The sequence below is a fragment of the Lontra canadensis genome, unplaced genomic scaffold, assembly GCF_010015895.1.
Source record: "Lontra canadensis isolate GAN:19392208 unplaced genomic scaffold, GSC_riverotter_1.0 scaffold72, whole genome shotgun sequence".
NCBI classification, from domain to species: domain Eukaryota; kingdom Metazoa; phylum Chordata; class Mammalia; order Carnivora; family Mustelidae; genus Lontra; species Lontra canadensis.
In genome coordinates, this window is record NW_022631066.1 from 10,846,159 (window position 1) to 10,869,089 (window position 22,931).

The 22,931-nt window shown below is 36.7% G+C and overlaps 1 protein-coding gene across 2 annotated transcripts in view; it reads right to left on the reverse strand.

Moving 5' to 3' along the window:
- PRPF18 (pre-mRNA processing factor 18) overlaps positions 1-22,931 on the reverse strand; it is a 46,618-nt gene that overhangs the window by 19,674 nt on the left and 4,013 nt on the right. The window contains exons 2-5 of one of the 2 annotated variants that reach the window (XM_032880956.1): positions 9,745-9,822; positions 9,607-9,633; positions 6,914-7,018; positions 4,740-4,853 (exon numbers count right to left, since the gene is read on the reverse strand). In XM_032880956.1, the coding sequence (XP_032736847.1) occupies positions 4,740-4,853; positions 6,914-7,018; positions 9,607-9,633; positions 9,745-9,822 (324 nt within the window). The remainder of the gene's footprint in view (positions 1-4,739; positions 4,854-6,913; positions 7,019-9,606; positions 9,634-9,744; positions 9,823-22,931) is intronic. The other variant, XM_032880957.1, reaches the window with a different exon arrangement.

Here is a 22,931-nt window from a genome sequence, read left to right on the forward strand (position 1 = left end):
AGGTGAAAAATTACACATACTACGGAATTTCACTCATGTTTCCCTTTTGATTTTTCACTACTAGTAAGTTCAGTTCATTTTTTTCCTCCACAGGAGTTAAGAGTGTAGTAAAACTAGAGACTCGAGTAAGATTTCAATTTATTATGTAGCTATCATCATTGTCCAAAGTTAAATATAATGAACATATTTAAATTTAGTAGAATGTATGCACAAAACTCCTCTGGTCAGAAAAATAAAACCTAAGTGATGAGAATATTCATAGATGCTGAACAAGTGACCAGGTCTCCACTCAAGCCCTCACCCATTTTCCCAGTTTACTTAAAATGTCTAACCTCACTGCAACGACTCTGAATTCCCTTAACATTCAGCAATGTCAGTTGCATGAAAATAGCATCTTATCTATATCCTAGGCTTTCACCGGTTTCTAATAAACCAGAAAATTCCACATTCTATTCACATCCAGTTTGTGACCATTCGATAAAAACAGAAGAAGCCTTAAATCTGGACCCATCCCTTACACCACACACAAAAACTAACTCAAAATGGATCAAAGATGTACATTTAAGAGCTCAATCTATAAAACTCCCAGAGGACAACACATGGGAAAAGCTTCATGATATTGGATTTGGCAATCATTTCTTGGATACAAGACCAAAGGCACAGGCAAAAACACACACACAAAAAACAAAAAACAAAACAAAACAAAAAACCCAGAAGAACAAAATAGGTACATGCCGGACTTCATCAAAATTAAAAACTTTTCTGCAAAGATACTATCAACAGAGTGAAAAGATAACCAGTGGAATGGGAGAAATACTTGCCAGTCACTAATCTGATAATGACTGATATCCAGAATATACAAAGAACTCCAAAATAACAACAACAAAAAAACACTAAAAATGGCAAAGGTCTTGAATAGAAGACCACACATAAAATGCCAATAAGCAAATGAAAAGATGTTTAACATCACTAGTCATTAGGGGAATGCAAATCAAAACCACAATAAGGGGATGCCTGGGTGGCTCAATCATTTAAGCATCTGCTTTGACACCCTGCCCGACATTGGGCTCCCTGCGTAGCAGGGAGTCTGCTTCTCCTTCTCCCTCTGCCCCTTCCCACTGCTCATGCTCTCTCTCTCTCTCACATAAATAAAAATCTTAACACACACACACACACACAGAGCACACACACATTAAGACAGCACTTCAAATCCATCAGGATGGCTATGATCAAAAATAACAGGAAGCAGTAAGTGCTGGCTAGGATGTGGAGAAATGGAACCCTTCGTTGCTGGAAATGTAAAATGGTACAGCTGCTGGGAAACTGTATGGCAATTACCTCAAAAACTGACATGCACCCATACCAAGACATATTCTAATTAAAATATCACAAGGTAAAGGCAAGGAGAGAATATTAAAAGCAGCAAAAGAAAAACCATCTGTTGTGTATATTCAAAGTGCTGCAAGAAAAAACTTCCAACCAAGAATACTCTACCTCACAAAGTCATCACCTAGAATTGGAGGAGAGAATCTCCCAGACATGCAAAACTAAATGAGTTCATCGCCACTAAACCAGCCTTACAAGCAATGTTAAGGGGCCTTCTTTCAGCTGTAAAGGGGGCTGATTAGTAACAACATATGAAAGTATAAATCTCACTGGAATAGGTAAATATATAGTAAAGATAGTAGATTAATCACTTATAAAGACAAAAATAGTAAAAATAACTACAATCATTAAGTTAAAGGATACACAAGAAAAACATGTAAAATGTGACTAAGACATGGCCGGGCGGTGTAAATATGGAGAGCTTTAGAACGCATTCATGCTTACGTTATCATCTTCAAATAGTCTGTTTCAATTATAAAATAAGTCACTGGGATGTAATGCACAGCATGGTGACCACAGTTAATACTGCATTGCATACTTAAAAATTGGTAGGAGTAGATCTTTTTTTTTTTTTTTTAAGACTTTTTATTTATTTATTTGACAGACAGAGATCACAAGTAGGCAGAGAATCAGGCAGGGGGAAGGGGGGTGGGAAGCAGACTCTCAAGCATCAAGTGCCAGATGTGGGGCTCGATCCCAAGACCCTGGGATCATGACCTGAGCCGAAGGCAGAGGCTTAACCCACTGAGCCACCCAGGTGCCCTGATAAGAGTAGATCTTAAAGTTCCTTACCACAAGCAAAAAAAATTTGTAACTATGTATGGTGACAGATATTAACTACACTTATTGCGGGGATCATTTCACAAAACACACTAATATCAAATCACTAAGCTATACATCTGAAACTAATATATGTAATATATCAGTTATACCTCAATTTTTTAAAAATTTACAAATAAGCTCTTGGTATCTGGGACAAGCTTTAGAAGATTAAAATATGGCAGGCTGCAATTAATTAATATTAATAACCAGAAAAATTTTCAAGGAATGAAACATGACTAGTAGAAAAACTAAATCACATACTAATTTAATCACATTAGTATCTTAATACTATCTTCTTTTTAAAAAGATTTTATTTATTTATTTGACAGACATAGATCACAAGTAGGCAGAAGCAGGCAGAGAGAGGAGGAAGCAGGCTCCCTGCCAAGCAGAAAGCCCGATGCGGGGCTCTATCCCAGGATCCTGAGATCATGACTTGAGTCAAGGCAGAGGCTTTACCCACTGAGCCACCCAGGCACCCCTTAATACTATCTTTTGATAAAGAAAGGAATTCAGGATATAGAAAAGAAATAAATGTTGGTAAAAAATTAAGCATTACAAAACCCACTAACTCTAAGAATTTCAACAGGACTGAAAATTTTTTAAAAAATTGCTGTGAACATTAGAGCAGGTGAATGTTTTTATTCATTTATGCTTAAAAGAAAGAAGCTAAACAGAATGACTGTAGAATCCACCAAGTCTGCATCTCAGGTATGCATAAAAGAAGTGAAAGCAGGGACTCAAACGGGTATTTGTAAACCTCTGTTGAAAGCAGGATTATTCACAATAGCTAAAAGGTAGCAACAACTCAAATGTCCATCAAAGCTGAATGGATAAACAAAATGGGATCCATATGAACAAGAGAGTATTAATTCAGCCTTAAAAAGGAAGGAAATTCTGACCTACACTATCACATAGATGAACCTCTATGGTATTACGCAGTTGGAAGGCCAGTCCAAGGGACCCTTTGATGACCTTGGCCACAGTCCACATCGGACTGCAATCACATGGGAGACTCCAAGCAAAAAAAAACTGTCCAGTGCACCCCTAATCAAACCACAGAACCCTAAGTGATAAAATATCTTAAGTTACTAAGTTTCAGGGTGGTTCGTTACAGGCACAGAGGACTGAAAAAGATTTTACAGTAAATTGTTTGAAGCTCCTCAGTTTTGCAGCGGCATGTTACACAGCATAGATCACACACCTGTCTCTCAGTAACTGGTAGAGCAAACAGGTAAGTTATTAAGGCCACAGAAGATCTGAACAACACTACTGTAACTGACATTTACCCAACGTATAAAAGACATTTTTTTTTAAGGAGCCTATGGAATATTCACCAAGACAGACCATCTGCTGAGCTATAAGACCAGATCAAAGCCCTAAGAGCTATAACTGTTAAGCTTTTAGAGAAAATAAAGAGTATCTCTTTAAAACCTTGGGATAGGCAAATATTTCTTCAGAAAAACACCAAAAGCGATAACCATAAAAAAGTGGAGTTCATCAAAATTTAAATCTGCCCATCAAAAGACACCATGAAAAGAACAGGTAAGCCAAAGACAAGCAGAAAATAGTAACAAACCATATATCTGTACATCTAAGGGCTTGTATTGAGAATATACAAAGAACTCCTACAATTCAAAAATAAAAGGGCAAACAACCCAACTAAAACATGAACAAAAGGTTTTAACATGCACTGCCCAGAGAAATGTACGGGCAGTAAGTCTAAGGAAAGATGCTCATTACAGTTAGTTAACAGGAGGCTGTGAATAGAACCGCAAAGAAATACTACTACACATACAAGAGAACAGTTACAATTTAAAAGACTTAAAATAACAAATACTGATGACATTTGGAAACACCTGGCATTTCTTAAAAACTAAAGCACACATTTACTCATTATTCAGCAATTCTTCTTCAGGTATTTACTAAGAGATAGAACATATTTACCACAGAGAAGTAACACAGGTTCCAAGCAGACCTGTTTAAAAATTATTCATAGCAGTGTTATTCATAACAGCCCAAAGTTGGAAACAAATGGTGGGATATTCAGGCAACTATCACCAGCAATGAAAAGGAACAAACTACCGATTTCTGCAGAAACAATCTTTTTAAAAATATGCTCAGCAGAAGAAGCCAAACATACTCTCATGACTCCATCTTTATGAAATGCAGAACAAGCAAAATTAATCTACAGTGATAGAATTTTAAAAGGTGTTTGCTCAGGCATTGAGGAGAAGGAATAGGACTGGCTAAGAAGGGGCACTGGACACACAAGAAAGTGTGGTGAAAACCTTCTGTATCTTCCTAAGGGTTGTGGTTACATGCCTGGAGTGGACTCGTCAAAATGCACTGAACTGTATGCTTAAGACAGGTGCTTTTTAAAAGAATTAAAGAAAACGTACATTCAGCAGCAATAATCTGGCAACTTTACTTTTTCATCTTTGCCTAAAATAATGCAATAACTCAAACTCCATACTATTCTTGTTTATGTGGTACAGTGAGCTTTCTCAAGTTTTGTTCTGACTTCTTACCTTGTTAACTTCTGGTGTGAGGATCTCTATTTTTCTTAAACGTTGAAAAGCATCATAATCGGTTTCTCCGAATAGTCTGATTGGTTCTCCTCTTTCTCTCAATCTTCTGATAACCTGTAAGAAGTATTAACAGTAATAGTAATTCCAGTGTTTGGAGTAATAGTAATTCCTCCCTTAAGTGACAAAATACTTATTTTGAAATGTAGACAGAAAAAGTCAGTTGTGTTTGTTTTTTAATTTTCCATGAATGGATACAATGAGTTACTGTCACACTTTAAAAAACCCTACCATATTTAAGGTCCTTTGGCTGACTCTTTCAGCAAAGGCTCCATCTGTGTAACAGAATACCTAAGAAAAACATTAAGATGGAAGGGAATGGTAACTTTTATATATTTTTATTTATGTAGAAGGAAAATACAGTCCAGAATCAGCTGATAACGCACAGACCATGGCCAAGACTACATGAAAACCAAACACTTACCTCCCAGAAGAGAAGTGAGTAATGATCAGGGGAGGGCACAGGGCAGGCTTTTGAGGGACTGAGAATACTGTGTCTTGACTTGGGTGATGGTCAATGGGTGTCTGTTTGAGAATCTTCCATTATATTGTACATGCATGTTTTGTGTGCTATTTGTATATACGTTCCATTTCATAAGAAAAAATTATAACTGAGAAAAATAAAGGTTGACCCAAAATGTTTTTTAAGTACCAAGAACTTTATCTGGAAACATAAATAGTAGCACAGAAACCACTGGTCGAGCTCCCACTGAGTTAACCAAAGCTCGGTATTCAAAAGCAGCTTATGAGGCCATCTGGTGCTACCTCCCATCAACGCAGAAATGACCTCAAATGCACCTCTACGAGGTCCGCAATTGACCAATGACAGGGACCACATCTCTTATGCAACAGGTCATACCAGTTTGGGACAGATAGCTTTTACTTCTCACAATCAACTAAAATCTCTGCTTCAAAATTCTCCCTATTTATCTCATTTCTACTTCATGAAACCACAGAAGATATAAAATGTTTTCAAAATTATACCTGCTGTCAATGGATTTTTTTTTTAAGATCTCCAATATTCTTCTCTTCAGGCTCGGTATTCCAAAACCCTTCATCTGACTCCCATGACAGCGTTTAGGGTCAGCCATCCTTTCTATCCTCCCATTCCAAGTTCATTTTTGTTTGGTTCCCTCCCCCGCCTCCACCCCGTATAGTCTGTAGTCTTCGTGTCACAGGAGTATACTGAAATTTTTGTGGTTTTTGGCTTTTTCAGAAAAGTAACAGTTGGTATTGGCCCATGTACAGATGAGCACTGCAGTTAAGCGTACAAACTGGGGCAACATGTCTACAAGAGCCCTGTAGTGATATGTACCCCGAGTCACAGAAACGCACAGTCTTTAGTCAACAGATTCTAGAAATCATGCTTCTCACAAATTTTCCAAAGGGAACAATCATATGTTAGTTAGCATGCATCTAATGACATCTGTATAAAAATGTTCATCTCAGTAGGATTTATAATAGGGAAATCCTGAAGCAATCTAACTGACCATTACGGTTTAATTTTTAAAATAATAATAGGTTTTTAAAATATTATGGGAAACTATATAGTTATAAAAAATTATACAGAACTGTGTTTTGACCTAGAGTGATGTATTGTTACAAAATGTGTATTTAAAATAATTTAAGACAAATAATCTATGTATAATTACTTTAAAAATATGTATTAGAACAATGTGTTTAATTTTTAAAGTTTAGAAAAATATATTCTTTTAAAACTTTAAGAGTATGAAGAAAAGCAGAGATTGGTGCATCTGGGTGGCTCAGTGGATTAAGCATCTGTCTTTGGCTTGGGTCATGATCTCGGGGCCCTGGGATAGAGCCCCCAAGTCCCTATCTCAGGAGGGCGTCTGCTTCTCCCCTCTCCCTTTATCTCTGTCCCTCTCCCATGTTCATGTGCATGCAATCTCTCTCTCTTTAAAAAAAAAAAAAAAAAAAAAAGGCGTGGAGATTTAGAATCTCAAGAAGGAAAGTGGCTAGCTGCACATTATTTTAGTTCAGCCAGACATGTTATATAGGCAATAATGACACAAGCTTACTGGAAAGAACGGAAGATAAATGCAAATGCTCTGGAGTTTTTTTTTTTTTTCCAATCAAACACTTATATATAAACTTACCTCCTGCCTAGAAAGAGTCATGGGTAACTTTTCCTCTGCCAGTTCAAGTTCTAGCACTGGATTTGAAGAAGTTAATGGTTTCTGGTCCTCCTCCTTTGGCTGTATCTGTATTAATAGCCAAAGAATTAAATTTAGGTTTTTAAAGTATAATACAGCTAATATTTACCATTCTGTGCATTAGTTGGTAATGGAAATTAAACATGTTTCAAATATTCCAGGTTTTCTAAATGTTCGACCAAGGAAAAAGCTCCTAATAAATGGACATGCTTTTGAAAACTCATCAAACGCCTCCATTTTAGGGACACAAGTAGCAAACATGCACACAGGAGACAGCATTCTTGCTACTGAAAAGTGACAGAAATATAATGGTTTCCAAAATCAAAAACTTTTAAAAGGGCTGTAATTTAGACTCCTTCCTCCCTAGACTCTTAAGAATTTTACTTTTTTCTTAAAAACAATCAATTGGCTTCTCTTCTTTGAGAAAATTATCTGACAGGGTTAAAACCCAGATCCTTGCTCTGGGTTTTAAATGAAGACCCAAAAAAAACCTGCTTTCTAAGAAACCCGTGATGCTTCAAGCTCCTGTTTATTTCCTACCCTCCTTTTTGAAAGGCAGGATTCCAAGTGCACTGAAATCACTGCTGGACATGCAGAAACACTCCCAAAGCTACAGAGATCTGCCCCCAAACTGCACTATGAACCCCAAGGAAATAACAGCACCACAGCATCAACAACAGCTCTAGCACCTTCCCAATCATCCACACAGAGTGGACATTCTTGTGTATAGGGACCTGCAGGGGAAAAAAATCTCTTCATGTGCTTTCTTGAGTCTGCTGCCCAGCTCACAGTTTAGGAAAATTAAGTTCAGCAATTTGTAAGACCCATGGCATGTGTGGTCTGTAAAAACATACTCAAACACGGTTTTCCATCTGATCATGAAACTAATCTAAAATGCCAAAAGAAGATAAAAAATTTAAAAAAAGATAAAAAAAATAAAAGGTCAACATTAAGGGGGAAAAAGCAATTAAGAAAGGCTATATCGTTAAAATTTTATCATTTCTGATTCTGTAGTTAAGCGTTAAAGGTTATATTAATTGGTACAGACAGAAAACTGAAGAAAAAACTAAACTTCCAGATTTTTCACAAACCACATCAGCCTCAAGCCTCATAAATGGTAACTAGTTTTCATAAAGGAATAAAGGTAATGTGCTATATTTCATTATTACCAAGAAGGAAATACTAAACATGTTTTAGAAAACCCTTTCTTTTTAAGCATAAAAACAGGTATTTCTCGCAAACTCTGAGGATGAAAAGCATTTTTAATTATAGAATGCCAGCTCATCACTTGTAGGAAAAAAAAAATCGAAGACATGTTGTCAGCAGGACTCCCATGTTGTAACCAGTAACTTTACAGTAGTGATTTTGCTTCAGTGCTTTGCTCTGTATCAACAAGTACTAACACATCACTGAAGCAATCTAAACAACGCAAAACCGCCCGTTTTAAATTATTTTCCTACCTTACCAAAAAGTGGAAAAGGTTCAAATTTAGGAATGGCGGAAAGCAACAAGTCAGCAGACTAAACCCATGGTCAATGATTCTTATTCCAGATCATTCCAGATCAAGTGTCAGTTAGACAACAATGGGTAAGCAAAAGAATTCTTCTTAGTATCTATTTGATGGCTATTTACATGAATTATGTTTTAACTTCCTAAACTGGAAACAAATGAAACCAATATATTTATGGGAAATATAAAATACAAATGCAAACTTTCGTATTTTAGAAATCTATCAGAAATGTAAAACTACATTAACACTTGCCCTCTGCCACACTATAAGACAAAATCAAATGCATATACATACCATTTGCATTCCTCATGCTTCCGTCTAGAAGTGCTTTGCTAGATTAATTTCTAGAACTTTCCCCATCACATGCACAAGAATATTATATTATATACATTTCACAAGCAAAAAGTTGATGTCAAATTTATGATCTGGCAAAAATATTTCAACAGAACCGCTAAGTATTGTTTAAAAAATCATCACACTAGATATTGTCTTCTTTTAAAATAATTTAAACAGAACTTCACCTCATAACATTTAACCCCTCCCAATAAAAACGCCAAAATATTATTCAACTAGGATAATAGCTGAATAGGGTAATAATAGGGGAACCTTAAGGATACTTTTAGTCATGCTTCAAAAGTATAGTCTTCCAGACAACTCACTTGTTTCTAACAAATATTTCTATACATTTTCTATACAATAGACAAGCAGTGTTTCAAATGTGGTACCTTATTACACAAAAGCATATAAATGTATGGCTTACTATCTCAGACAGAGGTACTTAGGGCCAAAAGGAACCAACAATGCAAACAAAAAGAATGGCTTAAAATATTCAAGTGAAAGTGGGGAAAATACCACTGGTAACACCTCGGTGGTTGAATAAATAAAATGTTTTGAAACCCTTTAAAATAGACTTTTATTGGGAGAGGTGAGGAAAGGCATGGTGGTGGTGATGAAGATGAGGCAGTATCAGATCCAGGAATTGAAAGAAAAAAAAAAAAATTCAAGCTTTGATCTCAAGCCACTTCATGCTGTCCACAAAAAGCCAAACCATTCCAAGCTAAAAGTCATGCATGTATTTTCCTGAATTCAAGATTAAAAAAAGAAAAGAAAAGAAAAAAGCTCATACCTCTCCAGATGGCTTCTCATTTATAGGCTAATATATAACATTGATAAAGTGAACAGAGATCAATAATTTTGTCACTTTAACAACAGCTATAAAAATTTAAACTCGAATATACAATAACATAAAAGCAAGCAGTCATACCTTATAGCCACATCTTTCAAAATATGCTTCCTCTTCTTTTTTTGCAAGTTCACTACGCTTGAAATACTTTCTATTTTCCTATTGAAGAAAGAAGTACATTAATAGGTCCCTGGGAAAAAAATTTCATGTTCTACCATCAACCTAAAAACACTTTTCAGTTTTTCAAGAGTATGGTCAAGTTTGATTCTACAGAGATTATACTGATTTCTTGAACATGGCACCTATCTTCTACCCCGCTCTAAATATGAAGTATTTTTCTTACAGCATCATTTTAACAGGACTATCCAATAGCAAAGAGAAGAAACCAACAATATTTTCCAATTGTCCACATTGTTTTGATTTGATTTCCCAATGTTTGGTTTCAAAGATAATTTCTACAAATGAATTCATTACAAACCACATAAAACCAGATGCTTTATTTTCTCCCAACAGAAACAACTGAACAAAATTTAGGGTTAACCATATTTGACATCTTAACTCCCATTACCCAGACAGCTCCAAGGGTGTGTCCAAGTTCTTCTTGTCACTTGTAATCTTTTTGTATCAATTAATTATATTTGTATTAATCAAGCCATAAAATTGTATTAATTCTTAATGCAGACATAAAATGGTTTGAAAGTATTAACAAAATCATTTAAAGCTATTTGTTTTATAGGATTCAATGTTATGAGACAAGCTCTAAATCCGTAGGAGAAAAAAATATTAGTTCTATACTACATACATTAGTCTCTTGTTAAACCTACGGTCCCTAATTTTGATGATGTTACCATCGTCTACAGCTATCCATCTTGGATACTATTCCACTAATGATTTAGCTCAAATAATGCTACTGCCCTACTTCATTAGTAGTATCTGTAACAGTACCTCAGTAATATCTCCACACATGTATTTAGCACCTCAGTGTCCAAGCTCATTCACTCTGACAATAATCATGGATGCTAAGATCATGACAATAGAAATTGATGGTGAACAATCAACAGCTCAGGGCACCACACCTGAAGGACTGGCATCAGGAAAACATTAAGTGTCTCCTATATTATACACGTAGGAGGTATACAGTGCATCTACAAAGTATTCCTGCCAAAAAGCTCCATGTCAATCTAATCACACATTTAAGTCTTTTTTTTTTTTAATTTTTATTTAAATCCAATTTAGTTAACATACAGTGTGTTACTAGTTTCAGGGGTAGAATTCGGTGATTTCTGAGTTGCATGTAACACCCAGTGCTCATTACATCAAGTGCCCACCTTAATGCCCATCACTCCTTCCCCCCGCTAACCTATCCTTTAGCAACCCTTGGTTTGTTCTCTATAAGCTAAGAGTCTCTTATGGTTTGCCTCCATTTTTATTTTTCCTTCCCGCCCCCTACGTTCATCTGTTTTGTTTCTTAAATTCCACGTGAGAGAAATCGTATGGTATTTGTCTTTCTCAGACTTATTTCACTTAGCATAATACCCACTAGTTCCATCCATGTTACTGCAAATGGCAAGATTTCATTCTTTCTGATGGCTGAGTTATATTCCATTGTGTGTGTGTACACATACACACACATCACATCTTTATCCATTCATCTGTTGATGGTAGGTCTCATCTCTAGTTTATTAGAAATGTAGGGAACAGGGAAATAAACTATACACCATCACAGGGAAGCAATAAAAAAACTGGGACACTTACCAAACTAGCCAGTTTCTCCAACAAGTTAATGGCATAAAAAGGGGGGAAGGGTTTGAATGAAATTGTTCTTGATTAAAAGAAACCAAGAGTCATAGTAAACAAATGCAACGAGTGGATTGACTGTATCGGACTTGAAGAAACCAACTGTAAAAAACATGTATGTACATATTTTCATTCAATTGCAGACACTGGAGTGAGAAGAGTATTTAATGATATTAAGGACCTAACTAATTTTTTTGGGTATGATCACATCTTGTTTATAAAGGAACATGTTCGTATTTTCTAGAGTTACAAAGTGTTAAGACAAGGATAGAGAGAGGTTCATTATATAATTCTTTTTGCATATGTTTAAATTTCTCACAATAAACAGCTTTGTTTTAGTCCATTAACTCAATGAACATTTACTGATTCATCTACCACACGCTAAACACAGCTTTACAGATATCAAGTTGAAGGTATTCCCTGGAATAAAGAACTGATGGCATCGTCCCAACATCAACACTACCTGAGAAAGTTGGAAGCAAATAATATTAATCCCAGTTTAGACACGAGAGACCTGAGAGTTAGAAAGGGCAGGGGACATTCTCACAATTTACTGAGTCTCATGAGTAACACGCATAACTAGAACTCTGGTCCTTAAATCCTCTGAACTGATCCAGTATTGCAAGCTACAGTTCTTCACTGCCAATATCTTATCCCAGCATCAGCCATTTCTTTTGACTACATAGCTGTTGTATTTTCATTTAAAGCTTCATCTTTTTTTTTTGTTTTTTTTAATTTGAGAGGGAGTGAGGGAGTTGGGGGCGGGGGAGAGATACACAAATCGGGGGAGGGGCAGAGGAAGAAGCAGACTCCCACAGAGCAAGACCCCAGGATCATGACCTGAGCCAAAGGCAGACGCTTTACCAACTGAGCCACCCAGGCACCCCGTCACATTTCATATAAATAAGCTGACAAACACACATTGGTATCCTCTCAGAAGGAACAGCTATGTAGAAAGAAAGTAAAGGACTCTCCAGGCCAGAGTCTGTGGTCCAGTCTACGGTAGCATCTTTTACTACCACACCCCAATTCCAATGGAATTGGAAAGAAAATCTCTGGGCTAAGAAAATCTTAGCCCAGAACATTGATACTCAAAATGTTGTTCATGGACCTCTGGAGGGTCCCTAAGACCTTTTCAGAGGTTGTACAAGGTCAGACATATTATCATAATAATACTAAGAGGTTATGTGCCCCCCCCTTCCCTGCGATCATACTTGCACTGATGGTACAAAAGCAGGGGTGCTGAAACCCACTGGAACCTCAGCACAAATAAAGTACTGATCTTTATTTATGCCTCAGAGTTCATTGTATTCTTCATCTTTTACTATCCGGTGTGATGAAATCAAACAAATAAAGCAGTTCTGCTACATAATAAAGTAGGATAGCTGTCTCCTGTTTAGCAGACGCTTTCTCAAAGCTAGACAAAGCAAGCCTGTTACTAAAAGGACAACGATACTATTTCTTGCCTATGATAAAATTCCATCTTTCAAGCAAAAATCAGAATGGTGGCAACCTTGCAGCCAACTCTATGAACTTGAGGGCTTCCCAATACTTGAAAGCTTTTCAGATGAATCAGTGGTGATATTAATGAATGCCATTTTTACATCATCTACTGAAACATATCACCATGTAGAAGATCTATGTAACTCAGCAAACTATGACAGTACAAAGGAAACAAGCTCCGAAATTATGCATAGGCAAAAGATTTATGAGCAGACTAGATTAGAATAGATCTGGAGCATAACAGATCAATAGACTGTAATATATAAAAAGTTCACTGATGGGGCACCTGGCTGGTTCAGCCAGTGGAGAATATGACTCTTGATCAAGGTGTGTCAAGTTTGACACCCAAGTTGGGTACAGAGATTACTTAAAAATAAAATCTTTAAAAAAAAAAAAAGTTCATTGGTATCAGCCAGAATCCATACTCTCATCTTTAAAAATTTACCATTTGTGTAGTTTTAGTATAGTATCAAAGAAGAATATCCACAATTATCTGAAAAGGCTATTAAAATACTACCTTTTCCAATGACCTAGCTATGTGAAAATGAAGTTTCCTCATATACTTGAACAAAAACAACATATCGCAACAGGCTGAATGGAGAAACAGGAGACTCCAACTATCTCCTAACATGACAGGGATTAAAAAGATTTGCAAAGTTGTAAAAAATGTCATTCTTCTTGCTAATTTCTTTTGTTTTGGAAAATACAGTTTTCATAAGAGCACTATGTTAACACACATGGGTTTACTATAGTATAAAATATAAGTCAACATGGAATGTAAGTATTTTTAAATTTCCCAGTTTTAATTTTTAATTCTTTATTATTATTATCATTATTATTTTTTGAGAGAGAGAGAGAGAGAGAGTGCACTCATGCATGAGTAAGGGGAGTGGGTGAGGGAAGAGAGAAAGATCTCAAGCCCGTCCAGCTCCACGTCCAGCACGGAGCCTGACATGACGCTCGATCTCAATACCCTGGGATCCTGGCCTGAGCCAAAATCAAGAGGCAGGTACTTAACTGAGCCACCCAGATGCCCCTAAATTTCCCAGTTTTGATTTCTAATTGCATAATTATCAATAAATACATCCTATATAAACAAAAGCTCTCTGGAGCCATCAACTAAAGATGTAAAGGGGTTCTGAAATCAAGAAGTGAGAACCAAGGTCCTAGTAGAATCCCTTCATTGGCCCTCCCCATGGTGGTACCCAGTGTGCTAAGCATATTAGGAAACCACTTGGGCCTCAATGCTGTCCACTGATCCTGGTGTACTTATCCATTTAGTTTGCTCTCCTATTCTCTACAATGACCAGTAACATTCTCCACTCTCTTGGACCTCTTACCCCTTCATTCTCCCCCTCATTCTCAGCAAATGACTAAGCCACACTGTTACAGAGAAAAAGGAAGCCACTGAAAGAGAAGTCCTCCCCGTACTAATCCTTATGTGGCTCTGTACCAATACTTGCTTCATTTCAGAATAGAAAAGGAAACCCTCCTCCTGCCTAAGGCCCATCCCTTCCAGGGGCATTCCAGAGCTCAAGATCTCCCCGCTGAGCAGGGAGCCTGATGCAGGGCTCAATCCCAGGACCTAGAGATCACGACCAGAGTGGAGGCAGATGCTTAACCAACTGAGCCACCCAGGCACCTTTGAATGAATGATTAACAATAAAATTTTTAATTACTTAGCTCTTCATTTTGGAATTAGGATGAGAAAAATAAAAATACTTTGCTTTGTACTATGTGACCATTTATTTTATGACAACAAAAGATGTCTGACACAAAAGGTTACCCACCATGTTTCAAATGCCACTCTTTATATGCCTTCTATTTAGAAAAAAAGAGCAGTTTGCAAGAGCAACTAAAGCTTCTCTAACCGTAAAACGTTATTTTATAAAGAACACTGAAAATATGCTTTGAAATATAAGATGCTGGGGACACACTTATGAGAGAATTAAAACTACACAGTATTAAAACTTAAATATCAGTGATTCAGTACCTTTAAAGGTAACTCAAGGAGGTTGGATAACTTGCCCAAAGTTATAGAGCTATTCAAGAATGCAGCCACAGTCAGGTTTTACAACTTGTTTATTCACTTTACAAATTTATTTTCCTAACTATATTCAAAATATTTAAACTCAAAGTTTATTGAACTACAGAATGTATAATAAAGACCTACAAACATGAAAATCTAAAAGTGGCTGGTATACATTTTAAGACAGCATATGAATGGATGGTTTATATTTCTTTGGATTCTCTCCTAAAGCACCTAACATTTCTATTGGCCCTTTCACCCTGGCAGATTTTAAAAAAACAATGCAGAAAGGATGTATATTTTTATATACATGCTTCTACTTTTTAAGACAGAACCTAATTCCTACACGCTGCTTCACAAATGTTATTCTTGGACTCTATCCAAGTTGTACTTTCTAGATTATAAAACTGAGATTCATAGGTCCAAAGTACAGAAACCTACCTACCTACCATATCACCTAAAATGTCTGCCTTCCTAATAAAGGAAAAGCAAAACTTAAAACTTTCCAGCATGACTGTCAACATTTCAATAATTTAAAATCAGCCTTCCTGAATCATGTTAAGGTTTTTAGTGCTTACATAAATTAGATACAAACATCACCAGGAACTCTACAAAAACACATGGGAAAGCCAACAAATATACAGCCTGAATATGCAAAGCAAGATTAGTTATGGGCGCCTGTGTGGCTCAGTCAGTTAAGCATCAGACTCTTGATTTAGGTTCAGGCCAGGATCTCAGGGTCCTGTTATCAAGCCCTACCTGGGGCTTCCTGTTGAGCCTGCTTAAGATTCTCTCCATCTGCCCCTCCCCAGCTCACATGCTCTCTCAGATGCAGTCTTAAAAAAAAAAAAACAAAAAAAAAAAAACAAAAACAAACAAACAAAAAAAAAACACTATACATGAGATCGCAAACCATGTAGCAGGGTCAACATCTTGCTGAAATATGAAAATAAGTCTTAAAATCCCTAAAGTAATATACCAGATGGGAGGACACACAAACAATCTGAAGAGACATAATGCTACATCATTGGACAGATCATCCAGACAGATTAAAAAAAATAAGGAAATGATGCCTTAAAACCAGCTGGACATAACACATACATACAGAACACTCCATCAAAAACAGAACAGACATTCTTCGAGTGCACATGGAACATTCTCCAGAACATCATGCATTAGGCCACAAAGCAAGTCTTAAAGAAGAATCAAATCACATCAACCATCTTTTCCAACCACAACGGTATGAAACCAGACATCAATTACAGGAAGCAAACTGGAAATTTCACAAATATGTGGAGATTAAACAACATGTTACTGAACAAAGGCAGTGTCAATGAAATCAAAGGAGAAATGAAAAAATACCTTCAAACAAATAAAATGGAAGTATAACTTACTAAAATTTATGGGATGCAGCAAAAGCAGTTCTAAGAGGGAAGCTCATATCAATACATGCTTACCTCAGGAAACAAGAAAAATCTCCAACAAGCTAACTTCACACCTCAAGGAACTAGGAAAAGAATAAATGAATCCTGAAGTTCACAGAGGGAAGGAATTAACAAATATCAGAACAAAAATAAATGAAATTGAGACTAAAACGCTAAGAGATCAATGAAACTAAGTTTTTTTTTTTTGAGAAGATAAACATCAAATCTTCAGCTACACTTATCAAGTAAAGAGACAGTGCCCAAATAAAATCATAAATGAAAGACGTTACAATTGATACCACAGAAATACAAAATGATCTTAAAGAAACTATCATAAGCAATCATATGCCAACAAACTGGACAACCTTGGATAAATTCCTAGAAAACTACAATCTTCAAGACTGAATCATCAAGAAATACAAAATCTGAACAAACTGATTACTAGCAAGGAGACTGAATCAGAAATCAAAGACCTCTCAAAAAAAAAAAAAGTTCAGGACCAGATGGATTTACTGGTTAAGTCTACTAAACATTCAAAGAATTGACACTAATCCTTCACAAATGCTTCCAAAAAATAGAGGAAGGAACACTTCCAAACTCATCTTATTAGGCCAGCATCACCCCAATTCTAAAACCATACAAGGATCCTACAAGGAAAGAAAAATTACTGGCCAATATTCCTGATGAATATAGACACAAAAATCCTCAACAAAATATTAACAAGTCAAATTCAACAATGAATTTGGAGAACTATACACCATAACCAAGTGGGATTTATTCTAAGGATGCAAGGATCATTCAAGGCCTGCAAATCGATGTGATACATCACATTAACAAAATGGAAGGGAAAAAAATCTTATCATCTCAATAGTTGCAGAAAAAGCATGACAAAATTCAACATCCACTTATGATTAAAAAAAAACAACTCTCAAAATAGTGTTAGAGAGGGAACATACTAACATAATAAAGGCCAAATAGGACAAGCCCACAGAAAACATCATACTCAATAATGAAAAGTTGAAAGCTTTTCCTCTAAGATCAGGAACAAGACAACAGGATCAATTCTCATCACTTTTATTCAACACAGTATTTGAAGTCCTCACCACAGCAAATACTCAAGAAAAATCCAAAATGAAAAGGTAAAACTGTCACTATTTGCAGAAGACATATTATATACAGAAAGCCCTAAAGACACCATTAAAAAACTGTAAGAATAAATAAATTCAGCAAAACTGCAGGATACAAAAATCAACATACAAATCTGTTGTTTCTATGTACTAATAAAGTATCAGATACAGAAATTAAGAAAACAATTCCATTTACAGTTGCATCAAAATGAATAAACTACCAAAAAATAAATTTAACCAAGGAGATAAAACAGCTATATGCTGAAAACCCTAAGACAGTGATGAAAGAAACTAAAGACACAAATAAATGGAAAGATATTCTGTGCTCGTGGAATGGAAGAATTAGTACAGGCTTATGTTGTTTTATTGTGCTCCACAGATATTAAGCCTTTTACAAACTGAAGATGTGTAGCAACCCTGACTTGATCAAGTCTAGCAGTGCCATTTTCCCAACAGCATTTGTGTACTTTGTGCCCTACTTTGTTAATTCCAGCAATACTTCAAACTTTTTCACTTTTATTATTTTATTATTTTTGCTATGGTATCTGATCAATGATTACAACTCACTAGAAGCACAGATGATAGTTAGCATATTTTAGCAATATTTTAGCCATATTTGTAAATTATGTTGTATTTTTATAGACACGAGGCTACTGCACACTTAATATAGCGTAAACTTAACTTTGATGTGCATTGGGAAACCAAAAAACTCTGACTCACTTTATTGCAATATTTGCTTTACCGCAGTGGTCTGGAACCAAAACTGCAGTATCTCCAAGGTATGCCTGTACTGTGAAAATATCCACACTACTCAAAGCACTCTACAAATTCAACCCAACCCCTGTCAAAATTACAATAGCATTTATTACAAAAATAGAACGAACAATCCAAAGTTTTATATGGAACCATGAAAGACCTCAATAGCCAAAGTAATTTTGAGAAAGGACAAAGCTGGAGGTATCACACTCCCTCATCTCTGACTATAATACGAAGTTAGAGTAATTCAAACAGGCAGCTGCATAAAAACAGATGAATGCAACAAAAGAGAGAGCCCGAGGGGTGCCTGGGTGGCTCAGTCAGTTAAACATCCAACTCTTGATTTCCGCTCAGGTCATGATCTCAGGGTCCTGAGAGCAAGCCCCGGTCAGGCTCCGCACTCAACAGTGGATCTGCTTGAGTCTCTCTCCCTCTCCCCCGCCTGCTCGCTCTCTCCCTCTCAAATAAATCGGTCTTTAAAAAAAAAAAAAGTTCAGAAATAAACGCATGCCCACATAATCCATTAATTTACAAAAAGGGAGCCAAAAATATACAAGGAAAACGTAGTCTCTTCAAAAAATGGGGCTGGATTGCCACACGCAAAAGAACTGAACTACACTACTATCATAAACCATACATAAAAATTAACTCAAAATTGATTAAAGATTTGAACATAAGACCCAAAACCATTAAACCAGAGGCAGTTAGCTCTTTAACATCTGTCTTAATAAGGAGTTTTTAGGTCTGACTCCAAAACCAAAGCCAACAAGAAAAAAAATAAGTGAAACTACATGAAACTAGAAAGTTTCTGCTAAGCAAACAAAACCATCAACAAAATGAAAAGGCAATCTACTGAATAAAAGATATTTATAAATCACATACCTGATAGAGGGTTAATATCCAAAATATATATAGAACTCATTCAACTAAATAGCACAAAAATAATCTAATTTAAAAATAAGCAGAAGGCCTGAATAGACATGTTCCCAAAGATGGCCAACAGACACATGAAAAGATGCCAATCAACATCACTAATCAGGGAAATGCAAACCAAAACCAGGAGATTATCACCTCACACCCATCAGAATGCTATTATCAAAAAGACAGGAAATAACAAGCATTGGCAAAGACGCGGAGAAAAGAGAACCCTTGTGCACTCTTGGTGGAAATATAAACTGGTAGAGCCACTACAGAAAATGATATGGAGGTTCCTCAAAAACTTAAAAACAGAAGCACCACACTGTTCAGCAACTGCACTTCAGGGTATTTATCCAAAGAAAACGAAAACGCTAATTTGAAAAGATGTCTGCACCCTCGTGTTCATCGCAGCATTATTTTTAATAGCCAAGACATGGAAACAACTTGTCCATCACTGAACGAATGGATTAAAAAATTTAAAAATTTCTCTTTCTTTCCTTCTCTCTCTCTCTCTCTCACACTCACTCTCTCTCTCTCTCTCTCACACACACACACACACACACACACACACAGTGGAGTATTACTCAGCCATAAAAAATGAAATCTTGCCATTTACAACAACATGGACAGACCCTGAGGGCATTACTCTAAGTGAAGTCTGAAATGAGAAAGACAATGTATGATCTCACTTACACAAGGAATTTTAACAACAACAAACCAAGCTCCGAAATACACAGGTTAGTGGTTGCCAGAGGCAGGAGTTGGATTGGGGAAATGGGTGATGATCAAAAGGTACAAACTTTCAGGTATAAAATAATTACTGACAGAGATATAGTGTATAGCACGGTGACTACTGTTACATGTTTGAAAACTGAAAAATGAAAATTGAGGAGAGTAAACCTTAAGTCCTCACCAAAGAAAAAAAAGACAAATGCTTTTCAAAATGAAAGAGCTAGGGGGTACAGCTCAGGGGTAGAGCATTTGACTGCAAAATGAAAGAGCTATTAAGTGCCAATGAATCCTTTTGGCTGTATTTTATCTCTGAGATCATCCAAAGGAGAAAACTACATGAAAATTTACTTTGCACAAATGAAATCTATTTTGTAATTACATATGCTATAAAACATATACAATTATATAAAACTGTATGCAAGAATCTTACACAAATTCTTAAAGAAAATAAAATTAAACATAACTACTATATGACCCAACCATCTCACTCCTTGGCATTTAGTCAAGGGAAATGAAAGCATATGTCCATATAAAAACCTGTCCACGAATGTTCAAAACAGCTCTATCGTAACAGCCAAAAACTGTAAACAACCTAAATGTCTTTCAATAGTTTAATTAACAAACTGGGGTTTCCCCATATAAGGGTGGAATATTGTTCAGTAACAAAAATAATAAAATACTGATATATACAAGCATATGAATCAACCTCATGATTATTAGGCTGAAAGGAGGCCAACAAGATAGAAAACATACTCAACAGGGGTGCCTGAGTGGCTCAGTGGGTTAAGCCTCTGCCTTTGGCTCAGGTCATGATCTCAGGGTCCTGGGATCAAGTCCCGCATCGGGCTCTCTGCTTGGCAGGGAGCCTGCTTCTTCCTCTCTCTCTCTCTCTGCCTCTCTGCCTACTTGTGATCTCTTTCTGTCAAATAAATAAATAAAATCTTAAAAAAAAAACAACCATACTCAACAATTTCTCAGGTAACTCTAGAAAATGCTAACTAATTGAAAGTAAAAGCAGATCAGTGGTTGCCTGTGGACAGAGCAAGTGTTGGGGGCAGGGAGGGGCAGGAAAGTGGGATTACAAAAGGGCAAAAGGAAACTCTGGGGTGCGATGGACATGTTCATGCTCTTCACTGTGGTGAAAAGTTTCACAGGTAAACACTTACGTCGAATGCACCTGACTATACATTTAAAATATGTGTAGTATACTGTATGTCAATCACACCTCAATAAAGCTGCTTAAAAATAAAATATCACAGCAAGAGAATAAAAAGGAAGAGAAAGGGGAAGAGAAGGAAGGAAGAATTAGTAGTGGTGGTGGTGGTGGTGGTGGTGGTATGGACCTCACCTGACTTTGAGACTCACCATAATGCGAAAGGAATCAAAAGACAGTGTGGCATTGGCATAAAGATCAACCAAGAGCTTACGAGAAAAGAAGTGAGCACCCAGAATGGAGCCACACTTAAACAATTATTTGATTTTTCAAGACACCAAAACCATCCAAAGGGAAAATTATTTTCAGTAAATGGTGCTGGAACCACTAGATGACCCACATGGAATGCAATAAACCATACCACTACCTCACATCATACCAAAAAACTGATTCAAAATGGTTTAGAATTCTGTTTATTAAATAAAAACAAAAAGCTTTTAGAATGTGAGAGAATACCTTAGTCTCCTGAATTAACACCTAGGAATAGAGGGACTGGATCGTATACAGTAGGGGTATGTTTAGCTTTTAAGAACGGCCAAACTTTTTTCCAGCTAGCTGTGCTCTCATACTCCCAGACAGGACACACAGAATAACCATTACAAATTGGTAAAATGGCCTTATCAAAATTCAAAGCTTTTGCTCTTCAAAAAACATAATTGAGAAAATGAATAGAGGGGTGCCTGGGTGGCTCAGTCAGTTAAGCGTCAGACTCTTGATTTTGGCTCAGGTCACGATCTCAGGGTGGTGAGATCAAGCCCCGTGTCGGGCTCCCCACTTAGTGGAGCCTGCTTCTCTTCCTCTCCCTCTGCCTTTCCCTGCCTCTCCCTTCCTTCTCAAATAAATAAATCCTTAAAGAAAAGGAAAGGAAAGGGAGGGGAGGGGAAAAGGAAAGGGAAAAGCAGAGGGGGGAGGGTGAAGGGGGGAGGGGAAGAGAAGAGAAAGGCAAGGAAAGGAATGAAATAGAAGACCCACAGTCCGGAAGAAAATGTTCAAAAAACATCTCTGAGGTATCTAAAACCTGGCATCAATAATTAATGAAGAATTCCTTCAACACAAGAAGGGGAAAAAACCCAACCCAATTAAAAAATATTCAAGCAATTTTAACACTTTACAAAAGAGCTAAACACACACACACACACACACACCACTTATCATCATTATCAGGCAGATGCAAATTAAAACCAAAATGCAGTATCACTACACATCCTCCAAATGGCTGAAGTTAAAAAGACTGACAACACAAACTGTTCGTGGGAATGGAGGACCTCTGAACCCTCCTTGCTGGTAGATATGTAACATGGTCCAAACACATTAGAAAAACATGTGGTGGCTTTTTATAAAAACATATATGTACTCTGTGACCTAGCAATTCCACTCCCTGGCATTTTCCTCAGAGAAATGAAAACAGCAGACTTATACAGCAAGTTCCACAGCAGCTTTCATCTTCAGAGCCAAACCCTGGAAACAGCCCAGGAGCCCAACATCAGAAGAACGGATTCCCAAACCAGATCTATTCATGCAATGAAATACTACTCAGCAAAAAAAGGAACTGATCTGTCCAACATGGAGAAAACTCAAATCATTATGATGAAACATAGTGGAACACAGAAGAGTGCACAGTACGATTCCAGTCCTGTGAGGTTCTAGAGCAGGCAAAACTAAACTGGTGCAAAGAAATACGAACAGTGGTGACTTCTGGGGGTAGTAGGCAAAGAGAATGACTGGAAGATGGAGTGAGGTAATACTCTCTATTTTGATACAGATGGGAT